This window comes from the organism of the source record quoted next, unplaced genomic scaffold (assembly GCF_019419815.1).
Source record: "Pyrus x bretschneideri cultivar Hongxiangsu unplaced genomic scaffold, Pyrus_bretschneideri_v1 Contig12, whole genome shotgun sequence".
In the NCBI taxonomy this organism is placed as follows: domain Eukaryota; kingdom Viridiplantae; phylum Streptophyta; class Magnoliopsida; order Rosales; family Rosaceae; genus Pyrus; species Pyrus x bretschneideri.
In genome coordinates this window covers 5,534,994-5,545,888 of record NW_025999413.1, presented here as the reverse complement: position 1 = coordinate 5,545,888, position 10,895 = coordinate 5,534,994, and the positions used below count along the sequence as shown (strand labels likewise).

Sequence of the window (10,895 nt, the reverse complement as noted above, 5' to 3'; positions counted from 1 at the left end):
ATCACCTCCAGCCCGCAAAACAGGCTGGCACCCAGCCCAAGCCAGGCAGCAGCCCAGCCCATTTCAGACAGACCCAGAAGCCGATCCAAAAGGCTGGCGCGTGCACAACACGTGCGACTGGGCGCGAGTAGCCGACAGCCATTGCAGGCGGTGGGGCCCGCTGCTCAGTCCACTTTCATATACCCGGCTGAGGGCTACGTGGCCCTCCTCAGAGTCGTTGGATTTCCAAAGGCTAGTTTGTTTAGGCCGTTGGATTTCCAACGGTAAAAAAAATTTAAATTTGACTTTTAAATTGGACCGTCCGATCACAGATCAACGGTCCACGTTTTTTTCACCAAAAAATTTAAAAAAAAAAAAAGGCCCAACGGGCAGAAATTTGACCGTTGGCCACGTGGCAGCTGGTTGGCTGTTGGATTTGATTATTTTTCAAATCCAACGGTCCAGATTAATTACAACATTAAAATTTATTAAAAATTAATTAAAAATTGTGAATTTTTTTAAAAAAATACAGAAAAATCCTATCCGAAATTAAAACTATTTTTTATTTATTATTTTATAAAAAAATTATTTAATATTTTAAATGGATTGGGTGCCAGCGCATCTTGTAGGGGTGGAGATCGTTTGTGCCAGCGTATTTTTAGACTGGGTGCCAGCACATTTTTTTTGGGGTGGAGATGCTTTGGCCTATTACTGTTCATTAGGGTCTATTACTGTTCACTAAAGTGGATAAATGGGTTGGGTGCTGGCGTAAAGTCTTTAGGGGTGGAGTTGCTCTAAACCTTAACAAAGCACAAAGTCTTACACAACCAAGCAAACATAAAATAGAAACCAAGCCCAAAAAAGAGAACTACAACCCCAGCCACAAAGGGAGGCCCACACAAATTTAAGCCCGTAGGCCACAAAAAAAAAATGGTGAGCAGTAAAACCCTAAGCTCCAACCGCCAAAAACCAGTCACCACCGCCACAACCGCTGCCACCTCCGTGAAGGAAGACATCACACCAAACTGAAAAATGCACCCTAACAAAAAACTAGATCTGAGAGTATTACGCACAGTCAATCCACCAAGAGCCAAAGCCTTCATAGCCACACCTACAAGAAAAGTCACCAAAAGTAAAAAGGAGGGGGAGGGCGAAGGGGGTGTGTAAAATACCCTTGTTCCGACGTGAATCATTTTACACTTTGCCCAATTTTTTCGGTAAATCGGATTGATAGTGAGCTTTGAAGGTTGGGCCTTGTGTCAAGATAGAACCCAACACTCCGATATCTAATTCATGGTTAAGAGTTGGAAAAGATGAAGGGCATGAAGAGGGAGGTAGGAGAAAAGGGTGTGATGGGGGGATGGCGGTGAGCAGTAGTTGGTTGAGGAACGGGTACAAAACTGAGACAAGAGATAAGATAGATGAGACAGAGCTCATAAAAAAAACATAGAAACAGAGAAGAAAAGGAAGAGAAGAAGGAAAAGCAGAAGAAAGAAAGAGAGAATGAGGACTGCCACCGACCCAAAAGCCAAAGGCTAGGGCCGGCGGCTGAGAAGGGTTTTCTTTTGGAGCTTTTTTAGAGAGAAGTGAGGAGGGCAGCTAAGAGATAGATGAGAATTGCAGTTGATTCTAAAGCTGAAGACTGATGACATCCTGGAACTGCCCGGTTTGAATTCAAGAATATAAATCACATTACTAACTTGAGCTTTCTTTGCTTCAAAGTGCTCATCCACTTTCTCATTGGAAACGAAGAAGCTGGCTTCTATTTGTGACAAGAACATTAACAATATCATGAGTCTTATTTTGGTTTGCAACAAATAGCTTGAAGACGTTAAAGGTTTCTAACTTGATTCTCTTCTTTGGATCCCTAAAAAGGTTCATTAAGATTATTATGTTAGTCCGAGACCACACTTATTGAATCATTACATCGGAATTTGTACGATTTTGACGTTTGGTGATATAATTTGAAGCCTCCAACCATTGTGGTACTCTTGTAAAATCTGGATCCAAAGGCACAAAATAACATAATCAATAATTCATATATTAATAAAGATCATTCTACTAGAACATAATAAATGTAGAAGGTAAAAAAAAAAAAGAAGTAATTACTATAGCTTGAGCTTTAAGTAATTATATGAGGTTTTCCATTTGCACTGACTTCAATAATCACATTATCAGATCCCTCACTGCCCAAATTTCTAAAAGCCACTCATAGTTTTCAGAAAAGAATTCAAGAAAAGTTGATACGTGCCTAGTCATAAGCTCATTGAAAGTAGCTGCAATATTCAACGATATGTCAAATTTGGAGATTGAATGTAATAAAAAATTTCTTCATGTGGTCTAATTTCAAGACATACTTTGCAATATTCTGACAGCAAATGCATTCCTTTGAAATTGCACCATAAGATAAAGCAATATCACCATTGCGTTCGTAGCCTTTTGTTAGAATATCCATAATATGAATATTCTTCTCCAAAAATACTCTAATGCGACCATACGCAACTAGACATTTTACTTTGGCAAATTTGAAATGATATGAGTCCCCAAGCCTTGAAAGACAAACATTGACGAGCCTAAAAGTGTCTCTTGAAAAACAGCTCGGTAACTTGTGCACAAAAATTTATTTGGTTTTGAATCATCTCCAATACAACAATTCTTGTCTCTAATATTACTTATGTCAATTCTTCCATCTTTTACTTGCGCTTTTGCTCATGCGTAGCATTGTTTTGATTATTGAAAATCTGAAACTCATGCGTGTGCTTTATAAGCTCTATTAGCGTTTTCACCTTTAGCTTGAAAAGACCCTTCATTGTCAATTTTATTGTCATTATAAGAGATTCTTCATTAAAACCTCATACTGTGTTTCATACTTTGCATTTGTAATTCGACTTTAGAATGTTAGGGTTTAAGGCGAAAGCGGGAAGAAAGAGATGAGACTGTAAAATTTTAGAATCTACAATCCCATAGGTATGTTAGCTTAGCTTTCTATTTCAATGGTTAGTTTTCTACCAATATCTCAACGTATCTAAATTTATCCTCAGCAAATTTGATTCTTCACAGTTAAATGGTACTTCATATCTACAACAAGGTGTCGATAGAATGATGTTCACGTTAAATCCCTATTTACATGTAAATCTCATGATCATTAATTAAAAGAAGAATTTATCATTTTGCATAAAAACATGCAAAATACACCCAACTGACCACTCTGAAAATTGACAAATTGGAACCATAATTTTGTCATATAATAAAGATGACCATTATGTGATATTTCAAGCTAATTATACACTATTCAAATTTTATTTTATTTACTTGAAAATGTATGACTAACTTGAGATATCGCTAATGATAGTACGGCATTCTCATTTTATATAAGTCTTTATCCCCTTGTTAAAAGAAGAATACTCATTAGTTTTGCATTCAATGTTACGTGAGACCATTTGTTTATGTAAACTCTAAATAATGAACAATTTACGCTATACACTTTAATCTACTGGCATACAACATGCTTACGTTACCACAAGTATTGAAAGTAAAAAAGCTAAGAAATTTGGGAATATAAAAAAGTAACGAATGTAAATCGGATCAATAGTTACCTTTGTTGATATAGAATACTTGGTTTGGAGTGTATACGACTACCTGTTATAGAGGGACTAACATTTTTTAAGGTCTGTTTGAGGTTGCTTCTAGACTATGTTCGATAAAAGACTTGAAAGTGTTATTGTGCCATTGAATGGATTTATCAAGAAACACATGTTATATACTTTTTCTCCGATATAATATTTACGAGAGCACTTCTAACATAAACACATATCCTATTTATAGCTAGACCTAAGATTGAAATAAATTGGGCCTTAGCCCGCATGAAATATGGTTATATCGGCCTCTCGAACAAAAGTCAAAAGCGCAGAAAGAATCCAAACAAACAGTTTATACTTTTTCAAAAAGTACTTTCAAATGCTTTTCTACGATATAATATTTACGAGAGCACTTCTAACATAAATACATATCCTATTTATAGCCAGACCTAAGATTGAAATAAATTGGGCCTTAGCCCGCATGAAATACGGTATATCGGCCTCTCGAATAAAAGTCAAAAGCGCAGAAAGAATCCAAACAAACAGTTTATGTCAGTGCCTCACTTGCTCAGGTGGATCTAATCAAACAAACACATGAATTCGTCACCTTCTTCTTCAATCGTCGTCGCTCTCCCAGCGACCGCGACTGCAACTGCAACTGGTTCATCATCTTCGCAGTAACTTTTTAAATGTACCGGAAAATCAAACGAAAAACCAACTCCGTCTGCAAAGCAATCCGATACCGATACCTCTCTCTCCCTCCCGTCCGTAATGCCCAGAACCTTAACCCTCGCCCGCTTCAAGGCCCTCCTGTTATTCCTCTCCGTTTTCCTCAACCTCTACTTCCTCTTACTCCACGCGCCGTCGGCCGTTCTCTCCCGCTATACTTCTTCACCCACCACCCGCCGCCATCTCGTCTTCGCCATCGCCTCCTCCTCCCGCTCCTGGTCCCGCCGCGAGCCCTACCTCCGCCTCTGGTGCTCCCCCGCCTCCACCCGCGCCTTCGCGTTTCTGGACCGCGCCCCAATCGACTCCTCCGGCGACAAGTCCGTCGCTCGGGTCGTCGTCTCCGGGGATACCTCCCGCTTTCCGTACACTTTCAAGGGAGGGCTCCGTTCCGCCATCCGCGTGGCGCGCATGGTCAAGGAGGTCGTCGATCGCGGCGAGCCGGATGTGAGGTGGTTCGTGTTCGGCGACGACGACACGGTGTTCTTCGTGGAGAATCTGGTGAGGACGCTGTCAAAGTACGATCACGATCGGTGGTTTTACGTCGGGAGCAACTCGGAGAGCTACCAGCAGAATGTCAAGTACTCGTTCGATATGGCGTTCGGCGGCGGAGGGTTCGCCATTAGCCATTCTCTGGCTACGGCTCTGGCGAGGGTGTTCGACTCGTGCTTGATGAGGTACGGCCACTGGTACGGAAGCGATGCTCGGGTTTTCTCCTGTGTGGCGGAGCTCGGTGTTGGGTTGACCCATGAGCCTGGGTTTCATCAGGTAGTGAGTTTAGCTAATTTTATCTGAAATATCAGAAAAAGTAATTAGCTTGATAAGATTTTAATGATTTAAGCATGCATTATCAGAAAAAGTAATTAACTTTATAAGATTTCGATGATGTAACGCCGAAATTGGTTTTGTTAGGAAGGAAAAGGAAAGTAATTGCTTGATGGTGTTGGATGAACTGATTGTGTTTAATGAAAGCTTTGCTAAGGAATGGCTTCGGCTTTCTTCTATAACTCGCCTTTTAGGTGGAGAGGTCCGTTCGTAGGTGTTCCTTGAATTTATAGAGAGCTGCGAAATGGGAGGACAAGGCATTCGGCTCATAGGGCTTTCCGAACACTAGAACATTAGTTGTATGACTTGAAACAAGTTGATACGACATTTCTGCTCCTCTGCTTTTTTATGTTTGTATTTTGAATATGATGCAATCGAATTGCTGGTCTGGTTTTCTAGTTTATAGTTTATTTTCATGTGTACAAACTAGGTTAACGATTCAGTCGTTGATAGGTTGAATTGCTGATTGAGTTATGTTGGATTTCTTTAATGATAACCTGAAGTTTTCAGATCATGATATAGTTTTGATTGGTGGTCCTTTGATCATCCGTTGAATCCCGTTTGAGCTTGTTAGCAAATTGTCTTGTTGTGAACTTATTTCAAGTAATGTGCTGCAATTTTGGGCACTTATTACCTTCATATTTCTAACCAGGTTGATATGCGGGGGAATTTGTTTGGAATGCTATCTGCACACCCGTTGTCACCTTTGGTGTCCCTTCATCATGTAGATGCCACAGATCCAATCTTCCCTAACATGAACAACACCCAAGCTTTGGAACATCTTTTTGAGGCTGTGAATGTTGATCCTGCCAGGATATTGCAGCAAATTGTTTGCTATGACATGTCGCATTCATTGACTGTTTCAGTTGCGTGGGGTTATGCTATTCAGGTGTATGATGGCAATGAACTCCTTCCAGATCTCCTTTCTGTGCCGAAAACTTTTATGCCATGGAGGAGGAGTGGCAGTATCGATACAAGTCAGTACATGTTTAACATGAGAGATTATCCTAGAGATAAGTGTAAAAGACCAACTGTGTTTTTCTTGGAAAGCATCGTATCCAGTAGCCATGGCATCTTGAGCAACTACTCGAGGCACAATGTGGAAAACTGCTCCAAAGCAAATGCAATAAAGAATCTGGAACAGATCAGAGTGTTCTCACAGAAGCTAAAGCTTGATTTGGATGAGGTATTGTTTCATTAATATAGATGTAAACAATAAGTTTTCTTTCGTCATTCAGTTTTAGTCAACGCCATTAACTACTGTCCACTTGTTACAATCCAGATGAAGGCTCAACGCCGTCAGTGCTGCGAAATTTTGCCGTCGTTTAATGACTCCATGACTATAAACATTAGACGGTGCAGAGACAATGAGTTAATCTCCATGAATTTCTAGAGTTCTCTGTTGGATAGTTGCTCTGAGTACACATATGTAGATGCAGAATTCAGAGAACCACGCACACTTTTGGTGTACCGTCATCTTATCAAGGTAAACACTAATGTCTTGTCTTGTTCCTAAATTATGTTTGAGAAGTGCTTAAGGAAACCCTTCCTCTCTCCTCGCATTCCATTCATTGATGTGATTTATATCTCACAATTAGTTGACATAATGGAAAATCTGAGTTTTACTCGTGTTCTCTCTTCATTATTGGGCTATTAAGCTATCGGACATTGGTTGTTCACTTGGTTAAGAATGCTTGAGATTCCAAAATTTTATTTATGTGAAATGGACCTACAAGCGGTCTGTTATACGTGATATTATGTGATGTGATCTGCACTTCATAAAGCTTAAGTCCCTTTTCTCCTTGACAGGAGGAGGAAGAAGAGAATATACTTGGAAGAGATGGCTATTTATCTTCTGATCAAGACTAAAATAATTATTCTGGAATGATATCCTTGAAAACACTAAATCAAAAGAAAAAGATTTGCCAAAAGGGGAAGTCACTGTGAAAATCTGCTGCCAGTTAAGGTTTCGACGTCTGTTAAGGCTCAATCTTGGTTAAACTTTTCAGTGGCTAATTATCTCTGGGAATTTGATGGACAGACAAAAAGGAAGTAGAACGCCATTCACACATCTGCTGGTGCAGACGACCCCAATAAATGTGGAAATCCAGAGGATTGAACTGTAACTAGTGAACTGATAGGTATGTAATGTTTTCATGTCGTAGAGTAACTTACGTTTTGAGACATCAAATGACGAGGAATAGTTTCGAGGATAAACATTAATTCGTTGGATAAGCATGCGAGGGAAATATTCTTCAAATGCTTGCTGCGTTTTCATGCCGCAGTTAGAGTATCTTGCTGATGAACTGTAGATGATAGCTAGATTGCAGAGTATAGGGTCTGGTTTTGTAATGTTGGAGCTGGAGTGAATGCCAGTACTTGGCACGCACACCTATTCCACTGATCTGCTTCGTCCTTCCTCCGTTCAATTATTCAGGATGATAGCCCTTCTTCCAAACCATTTAAGTCTAATGCATGTGCATCCTTTGAATCTGCAAGTAACCTAGTTTGTGAGATTTTCAATTATTTATGAAGCTCCAGCATTGGATGGTGTCATGTTTCTGACTTCTCGGATCTGGTCGTCATAAAACAACTTAGAAATCAAATCTAACTGGTACGATGTACTACTCGGTTGCTTGCTTTACCATGTTTTTGTGATTAATTAGCTTAATGTATCGGGTTTATACGTCTTAATTAACTGTATCCATGGATCTTGTGTCTGAACATTGCTTGGAGATTTTTCTAAGCAAGCATTTAATTACGAGCTAGTGGATTGTCACTCAAGTGATTAACAGTAGATACTTGCACTTAAAGTCCCGTCGTTTTTTACCTTCCAAATATTGTTTGTATAAAAAACATTGAATTTGCATATAAACATATTTTACATGCCATGATCACTCGAGATAATTGCAAGCTACACTGAAAATGATAGTTTTATCGTATATTTGTATCATCATTTGTACTATTTTTCTGATAGAGATAATATAAATAATAGTACAAATAGGTGGTAAGCGTAACATTTCTCGGGCTGCACAAGAAACCTCAAATACGTGAGTATTCGTTTCATTGGATTTTTTTTTTTAAATTACACATAATCTTGGTTATTCATCCAAGAAAAAATAAAAGAAAAGGAGAACTTACAAGCATTCCGCAACACGTTTACACTTTATTTTTGCCAAGCCCGTTAAAGTTATTTTCTTTCTAAATCTTGGGTCTGAAGTTGCTGCTTTCTTCACGTTCTGCATTTAACAAAGATGTACATACTTAAATCTTTGTTTTGCCAAGTCCTATTACGTTTTAACACGTAACCCCTCTTCTTAATCTCTCACACTCCAGTCAATGCCATTGCTGTCAAGTAGTTGACCCTTGATTCTAATCTAACCTAACGCACTATCTTGGTGCAGAAAAATAGTCGCGCTGCTCTAGCCAACTTGGTTAAGTTTAAGTCTGCGGTTTTTCTTTATGGGTTGGCAAGAAAATGGAGGACTTTTTGCGTGAATTCCGCGTCAACCCCATGTTCTTTTGGAGATTTGGCTAACTAAATAGACTTTGGTGCAGAAATACAGGTCAAAGTTTGCATCTTTCTCTTGCCGCTGATTACGCTTCACAATCAACATCTTGGTTTTGTCCCACACTTGTATTCTCTAGAGACAAATTTTCTGCATTTCTGTTTTCTTTCTTTGTTCTTCTTTCTTTCCTTAAGATGCTGCTGTTTCCTCAGTCGCCTTCAAAAACCCAAAATCCGTCTCGGTTGATAAACCTCTTCATAATCTCGTCTTCCGTCTGCACGCTCTTTCTTCTCGTGTCGTTCTTCCTTGTGTTTACAAGCTCAAAGCTTGCACATATTAGTTCTTTGTCTCAAGATGCGTATTCCCCGCCCTCAACCTCTCTCGAGCACATTGTGTTCGGGATTGCTTCGAATCAGAAATCGTGGTCTGCTAAGAGGAAGGAGTACGTCAGGCTCTGGTGGAAGAACCAATCCATGAGGGGATGTGTGTTTCTGGATAGCCTTCCGTCTGATCATCACCGTCACGCCAATGATACCTCTCTTCCTCCAGTGTGTATCTCGGGTGACACTGCCCGTTTTCGTTACACTTACAGAGGCGGTCTCAAGTCTGCTATTCGCGTTGCACGTGTTGTTTCTGAGATCGTGGCGCTTAACCATACGAATGTGAGGTGGTATGTCTTCGGAGATGATGACACGGTTTTTTTCCCCGAGAATTTGGTGAAGACACTATCGAAGTATGATCATGGGCTGTGGTACTACATTGGGACATCCTCCGAAGTTTACGAGCAAAATAGGGTGTTCGGATTTGGAATGGCTTATGGTGGTGCAGGTTTCGCCATAAGTGCCCCGTTGGCAAAAGTACTGGCGAAGGTGTTTGATTCGTGTTTAGAACGATATCCGCATATCTATGGAAGCGACTCTAGGATTTTCTCTTGCTTGGCAGAGCTCGGCGTTGGATTAACACGCGAACCCGGTTTCCATCAGGTACCCTTTTCTTCGCTCATCAAATTATATATGACATTCAATTTTAATAGTTTAAATCGAAATTTCAGTGTGCTTTTTTGTTTGTTTATATATCATAGAAATAATATTTTTGGTTTTGGGCTGGGAAAATTGAATCAGAATGACATTCACGGCGATATGTTTGGTCTGCTGGCTTCGCATCCAGTGACACCTTTGGTATCCCTGCATCACATCGATCACGTAAACCCCATCTTCCCCAACATGACAACTCTCAACGCTCTGCAACATTTGTTTAAAGCTGCCAACGTGGATTCTCAACGAATGTTACAGAAAACAGTCTGCTATGACAGATGGTTTTCGTGGACTATCATGGTGTCATGGGGTTACGCTGTTCAAGTATACGGAAACCATATTCTTCTGCCGGATGCCCTTCCCGTGCAAGAGACATTCAGCCAGGTGGAAAAAGGGAAGTGTTTTGACAGGAGCATATCTTTTTAACACAAGAGAACATCACAAGGATCCGTGTCGAAGGCCTGTTGTTTTCTTTCTGGATAATGTGCCTTCTGGTGCCGGTAGAATCAAGAGCACCTACAAGAAGTCTTACGAAAATTGCACCTACGACATAGCTTCTCCGAGGAGGCTGGAGGAGGTCAAAGTGTACTCGCATAAGCTGGACTTTGATATGAAACAGGTATCGCTTACAATATTTCGGACATACATAGTCGATCACTCGAGCATTGTTATACGTCTTCATGAAACTTATATAATACTGATTCCATGTTTTCGTGAATTAATCAGTTGCAGGCGCCGCGAAGGCAATGTTGCGATGTATTACCTTCTTCGGGCAACAAGGTGATGGAAATCGAAATCAGAGAATGCAAAGAAGAAGAACTAATCCACATGCATCCGTAGGGGTGTTTAGTATTTGCATATAGCCGGATTAATTATACAACAATATTATATCATACAGATGGAATAGGTATGTCAAAAATAACGAATTATTGTAGATGTTAGCAAAATTAATACTACGTAATTGTCTAATCCAATGTAAATTAAGAATGTCATTGTATTCGACTTTGAAATCTGTTGTCTCGAATTCGACTGCTTTCTTGGATGGAGGTTTCAAGGATCCGCAAATCTAGGAAAGCCTAAATTCAAGCAAATTTGACTTGGAATATATACAATGTTGAGTAAGGAGGACACATGAGATTGCTTAAGAAGCATTTCATATGTACCAATACATCAAGTTTTGGCATCAAATATCTTTGTTATATTTATTCACTTTGTCATAGTTGGATCGAGAAATAATGCACCAT

The 10,895-nt window shown here is 39.9% G+C and overlaps 1 protein-coding gene and 1 pseudogene across 1 annotated transcript; both read left to right on the top strand.

Annotated features, from left to right (window-relative positions):
- The first annotated feature begins 4,107 nt into the window (after positions 1 to 4,107).
- Positions 4,108 to 7,673, top strand: LOC103944505. The gene is made up of 4 exons (XM_009354965.3): positions 4,108 to 5,051; positions 5,761 to 6,294; positions 6,391 to 6,594; positions 6,918 to 7,673. Exons 1-3 carry the CDS (start codon positions 4,329 to 4,331, stop codon positions 6,499 to 6,501), a joined length of 1,368 nt encoding a protein of 455 aa, XP_009353240.1. The 5' UTR covers positions 4,108 to 4,328; the 3' UTR covers positions 6,502 to 6,594; positions 6,918 to 7,673.
- Positions 7,674 to 8,213: 540 nt separating this feature from the next.
- Positions 8,214 to 10,856, top strand: LOC103944504 (annotated as a pseudogene).
- Positions 10,857 to 10,895: the final 39 nt, after the last annotated feature.

Excerpts from the sequence above, each read along its gene's own strand:
- LOC103944505 (XM_009354965.3), top strand. The coding sequence starts at position 4,329 with ATGCCCAGAACCTTAACCCTCGCCCGCTTCAAGGCCCTCCTGTTATTC. Across the intron at positions 5,052-5,760 it reads ATGAGCCTGGGTTTCATCAG|GTTGATATGCGGGGGAATTT; the intron begins GTAGTGAGTTTA and ends ATTTCTAACCAG. Across the intron at positions 6,295-6,390 it reads TAAAGCTTGATTTGGATGAG|ATGAAGGCTCAACGCCGTCA; the intron begins GTATTGTTTCAT and ends GTTACAATCCAG.